This window comes from Crocodylus porosus, unplaced genomic scaffold (assembly GCF_001723895.1).
Source record: "Crocodylus porosus isolate Cpor-Errol unplaced genomic scaffold, CroPor_comp1, whole genome shotgun sequence".
NCBI lineage: Eukaryota > Metazoa > Chordata > Crocodylia > Crocodylidae > Crocodylus > Crocodylus porosus.
Genome location: NW_017728912.1, coordinates 18,845,413 through 18,851,421, shown reverse-complemented (window position 1 = coordinate 18,851,421; position 6,009 = coordinate 18,845,413). Strand labels below are relative to the sequence as shown.

The 6,009-nt window shown below is 50.9% G+C and overlaps 1 protein-coding gene across 3 annotated transcripts in view; it reads right to left on the bottom strand.

The window, feature by feature from the left end:
• Positions 1-231: 231 nt before the first annotated feature.
• Positions 232-6,009, bottom strand: part of PITX2 (paired like homeodomain 2) — a 19,776-nt gene continuing 13,998 nt past the window's right edge. For 2 of the 3 annotated variants that reach the window (XM_019534096.1, XM_019534098.1), the window contains exons 4-5: positions 4,189-4,394; positions 232-1,546 (exon numbers count right to left, since the gene is read on the bottom strand). In XM_019534096.1, the coding sequence (XP_019389641.1) occupies positions 983-1,546; positions 4,189-4,394 (770 nt within the window). In that variant the 3' untranslated portion in view covers positions 232-982. Of the gene's footprint in view, positions 1,547-4,188; positions 4,395-5,665; positions 6,002-6,009 lie in introns of those variants that run through there. The other variant, XM_019534095.1, reaches the window with a different exon arrangement.

Below are 6,009 nucleotides of genomic sequence, written 5' to 3'. Positions count from 1 at the left end.
TGTCTACTTTGCAGAAACCCAGGGAGCTGCAAGGACAGAGTTGATTTAGCGTGTAACTTTAGAGGGAGGGATTTTGTGTGTGTGTGAAAAACCCTGCAATTTATTTGTCTTGCAGTAAAAAATTACTGCCCTGTGTTTCCAAAGAAGGGGATCCAGTGTCATCGATCAGTCAATCATTCAGGGCGGTGCCGCTGCACACTTTAATTGATTAAAAAAAAATCCAGACAAAACTTTATGCTGTATATTTTACTCCCATGAAATAAAACACATTTTTTTCATGTTTGCTGAAAAGTAAAACAATAATATTGTACGAAATGTTATACACAGGGCATGTTTTACATTGCAATTTCAGAAACATCATTGCATCCACCAGAGGTACTATTCTAAAACTGATATTCACACAAGGTTTATTTTTTAATAATTATGTTAGAAACATACAGTGTCGCATTTAAGTATATACATTCCCTTGCTCGCAAGCGAAAAAATCCTAATCGCTTTCTGTGTAACATGCTTTATTTTAAAGCCTAACCTTTAAAAACACTGTTGTGATATTACTAACAACTGCTTTTATAAAATTAATTTGACATTTCGATATATATACATCCTTTCAGTCATTTTATGTTAACAATGCTAAACTTAAAAAATAACAAGCTTATAGTAACATTAAAATGTCATATCATATCCAGTCAAACATTTGTCTGTCCATATATATATATATATATATATATATATACACACATATATATATATATGTCCTTGTAACTGTTGGAAATACTCTTAAATGAAGGATGTCAGAAACTGTCGGAGATCCTTTGAAAACAAAGGAGCTATCTTATTTCAGTGGTTTCCTTCTCTCTCTCTTTTCTCTCTCTCTCCTTTTTTCCTTTCTCTTTCTCTATAGTGCCCATTACTTTCTAGTTTAATTCTCAGTCTCTGCGGGGAAGGGGAGGGATTCCCGTTCAGTATTTTATACTGGAATATCTCACACGGGTCTGTCCACAGCATATTGACACGCGCTCAGGTTGGAAGCTGGGTTCTGCACACTGGCATATCCAAAGCTGGAGTGCTGCTTGGCTTTAAGTCTCAGACTGGCCAAGCTAGAGTTACATGTGTCCCTATAAACATAAGGAGGTGTTGGAGGAGCATAAGGACAAGCTGGCGTTGGCACTGCAGAATTCAGGGAGGGATTGCTCAAGTTGTTCAAGTTATTCAGGCTGTTGAGGCTGGAACCGGGGACCCCAGTGACTGCAGAGGGCACCATGCTTGAAGACATACTCATGGAGGAGATGGAATTTGGAGGGGAGAACATGCTCTGAGAAGACAGAGGGTTGACATTCATAGAGTTGAAGAAAGGAAAGCTTTTGGTGGACAGGGAAGCAGAGGTCAGGCCTTTAGCTGCCCAGTTGTTGTAAGAGTAGCCCGGGTACATGTCATCGTAGGGCTGCATGAGACCGTTAAATTGCGGACCAAAGCCGTTTTTGCAAAGCTCAGCTTGCTGGTTCCTTTCTCTTTTTCTCCATTTGGCTCTGCGGTTCTTGAACCAAACCTTTAAGAGGGGGGGGAGGGGGGGAGGAAATGTAAGACTCGGGTTAGTTATGCAAAAACTACAGTCGCCAACAGTGAGGGTCATTAGAAAAAACAACAGCTCTCAAACTCTTCAGACAAGGGAGCTGACGGGTGTAAGGGGCACTGCATTTCCCCCCCACCGTGAACACATACTGGCATGTTTAAGAAAGAAGCATTCAATAGACCCCAATCGCGTGGGCAAGCTCGTAGTAACTGAGCATTACCGATTGCAAAATTGCCAAAGAAACTCCCCAGCAGCTCGGGAACATGTTGCCGCGGTGCCTTCCTGCCTTAGGTTCATACGGAGCAGCAGGCACAGAAAAAAAAAACACAGGATCTTGTTTTTCACAACACTTCTCCTCTCTCATGCGACCCCAAAGCACTTAGCAAGCCCCGGATCGTGCTCCCAGCAATCTCCAGTGGGGTGGAGGGGGGTGGAAAATTAGAAACCTGCAAATCGAGGACAAGAAAATGCCGGGAAACCAGCAGGCTTTTGGTCAGCGGGGAGACAAAAATAAAAAGCATGTTTCTTTTTACAGATCGCAGGGGTGAAGGAGGTGGGGAGGGAGGTCCAAGACCTAATAAATCGGAGCCTCCACAGTTAATTAAACCTACAAGCTCTTCACAGGCTAATCTGACAGCAGCAGTAGTATTACTGGTGGAAGATTAGGCGGGGAAAACAACTTCCATGAGCGAAAAACAACTTCTCAACCGATTTGTCCGACTGCTCTTAGGCAAAGCTCGGCCTTGACAACGTGCGAAGTGAGCTCCGGGACAGACAATGAAAGCGTGCGCCTTCCCAATCCACATCTCGGGGCTGGTTGTGTATTGCGGCCCGTCCTGGGCTCCCCTCGCTGTTTACATTGCCCGGGATTTTTTTTTTAACTTGAAAAGCCCCTGTGAACTGCCCCTCCGTCCCCGGCGCGGCTCGGAGCTATAAACCCAGATCGCGCCTCCCCAAATCCCGCAAAGCAGCCCCCACTTCCAGCGCACCACCATGACTGGCGAGGGAATAAACTATGGCTAGCTTAGTGATTGCTAAGCAGTCACTCCCGGCATTTCTATCGTCTCCGATTTTACCTCCCAGGAGAGCTAAACCCGCAGCGCTGCTGTCCTCCTCCGGCACAGGCAGGACGTGCCACTCCGCAGCGGCAAGGAAGCCGCATGAGAGCCGCCTCCCCGCCCAGCCCAGCTCCTCGGCTCCGATGCCACGCGTTTGCAAGGCAATCGCCGCTTGCTCCCCGATCTCTATGTATTCAGCTGCCCCTGATCCAAAACCTGGGATTTTTTCGAGAGCAGAACTAGGGGAATTCTCAAGTCGGGAGGTTTGTTATTGTGGTCGATAACAGTAATGGTCTTCGTAAGAATAGGAATAGGAATAATAATAACAACACTAGGTATAGCAGGAGTAATAATGCTACTAACTACTAATGCTACTAATATTACTAACACTAATACTAATGATGCGAACACTAACACTGATACTAACATTAATACTAATGATACCAATACTAACCAATACTAATACTAATAACACTAATACCAATTCTAGCACTAATACTAATGATACTAACACTAACACAATACTAATAACATTAATGTTGCTAACATTAACACCAATTCTAACACTAATCCTAATGATACTAATAACACTAACACCAATATTAACACTAATAAGACTAACACTATTGATGCTAACGCTAATACCAATTCTAGCACTCATATTAATGGTACTAACTGCACTAATGTTAACACTAATAACACTACCACTAATACCAATGATGCTAACAATAATACTAATGATACTAATAGCACTAACGCCAATACTAATGCTAACGAACACTAATATTGATACTAACACTAATATTAACACGAATACTAATAACACGAACACTAATACCAATACTAACAGTAATACTAATAACACTACCACTAACACGAATGATGCTAACACTAACACCAATAACACTAATGATACTAATAACACGAACACCAATACTAACACTAATATTACTATTAATGCTACTACTACCAATACAAATAACACCAATGGTAACACTGCAACTAGCACTAAACCTAAAACTAACACTAATACTAACAATGACACTAAGAGTAACAGTACTAGTATTAATAATAACACTGGTATTACTGCTAAAGGCGATGCACCGATTGCCAGCTCAGCCGCAGTTTTTGGCATTCCCCAGGGGCCCCCCTGCACACCCCGAGCGAGCCGCACGTCTTGGTTTGCACGTGGAGACTGCAAGGAGCCCTGCGAGATACGTCTGGGAGCCGCGGGAAGGGAGCAGGGGGAGTTGCTAGCGATCCGGATCCGGCCCAAGAGCCGCTCAGGTCTCATAAATCAGAGCCTGGCGGGCCGGCGAGGGAAGCGCCCGGAGAGTTGTGAAACCAAACGAAAGAGAAAACGCAAGGAAGGGCACGTCTCGGGCGCCGAGGAGGAAGTCAAAGCCCTTGTGGATTTTGCAGCTTTTTCTCATTAGCAGCGGCGCAGGTTGCAGCCTGTCCCGGGCCGTGCTCCCGGCCAAGCCCGCGCCCTGCGGAGGAACAGGACGGCTCGGGCCCGGCCCCCTCCCGCACCGCCGGCGGCCCGCGCTCCGCACCTACCCTCACTCGGGCTTCCGTGAGGTTGGTCCAGACCGCGATCTCCTCCCGGGTGGACATGTCCGGGTAGCGGTTCCTCTGGAAAGTGGCCTCCAGCTCCTGCAGCTGCTGGCTAGTGAAGTGAGTCCTCTGCCGCCGCTGCCTCTTCTTCTTGGACGGATCCTCAGCCCCCGGGTCCTCATTCTTGCTCTGCTGGCTTTTCTCTTTCTCTGCAAAAGCAGGGACGGCCCAGAGTCACGAGCCTGCTCTCCCCGGGCCAGGACAGGCAGCAAAGCAGAGGCACCCCGGCAGATTGCAAGCGATGGACATGGGCTGGGCAACACCCACACACAACACCCACATCCGCGCGCACACAACACCCCCCCACACGCACACAGACGACACCCACACTCACCCACATCTAGACACACAGCCCTGTACACCAACACCCGCACACACCTAGGCACACAACACCCACATCTAGACACACAGCCCCGTACACCAACACCCGCCTACGCACACAACACGCACACACACTTAAGCACACAACACCCACACACACACTGCCCTCCACACACCAACACCCACTTACACACAACACCCACATCTAGACACCCCCCCCACACCAACACCCACCCATACACACCAATGCACACAACACCTACACCTAGACACCCACACACCGACAACACCCACTTTCACCTATACACACAACCCCCCACACAACCCCCCACACAACACCCACATCCAGAGGCACGCAACACCCTCCACACACAGACCCACCTACTCACACAACACCCACATCTAGACACACCCCCAACACCGACAACACCCACACACACTTAGACACACAGCGCTCACATTCACACACACAACACCTCCCCACACCCCCGACACACAACATCCACAGCCCCACGCTGCTAATCCCACCACCACGAATACTCTCCAGCACCTTCTGGAGGCCGAGGGGTCGTCCCTCCAGCACAACCCCTGCCCCTGCCTCTGCACCTCGACCCCCTCCTGGGGCAGCTCCAGGCACCCGCCCCTGGATGCACAGCTCCCCAGACAGATGGGCTGCCCCGTGACAGCTCTCCTAGCCCCGCACCCGCCCCTCACAGGCCGCCCCGCCGCAGGCAGGACTCGTGCGGACCACGAGGCGCCCGCAGCTCGTGGATCCAGATCTCAACACACCTCTGTCCTCCCGGGCGGGTTTCACTGGGCCGGCAGAGGAGTCCCTGCACGTGCCGCATCCCACCGCAGCTCCCGCCAGAAAGCAGCTCTCTGCCCTGCTCTGCCCGGGGAGGCGGCTCCGCGGGGTGCCCGTCCGGGAGGAGATGCCGCTGAGCCCGCGGGGGGCGGCGGTGCCCGCACGGGGTGGAAGCGGGGGGCGAGGGCCCAGCCCCGGGGATGGAGGGAGGGATGGAGGCTGCAGAAGTCACCCGAGGGAGCAGAAGGAAGGGAGGCAGCAGACGGCGGGGGGTGGGGGGGATCTCCCTCTTACCTGCGGCCTCGGGGCTGGAGGTGTCCGAGATGGTGTGCACCTCCAGCCGGTGCTTGGAGGAGTCCAAGGACGAGCGAGGCTGCCCGGGAGCTAGAGCAGAAGCCATGCCCAGTGCCGGCTGGTGATGGTGGCAAGATGAGGAAGAGGAGGAGGAAGAGGAGGAGGAGGAGGGTGAAGTGGAGCACAGCTTATTCCCGGCTCCCAGGCGCTCCAGGTTTAACGGGTCTTTCATGCAGTTCATGGGCAAGAGCAAGCCGAGCAGGCGCCTGCTGCGGAGGGCTGTGCCCGGCCAGCTGCCCCGGCCCCGGGCGGCTCCGGCTTGGCCCCCGGCTGGGGCGGGCGCG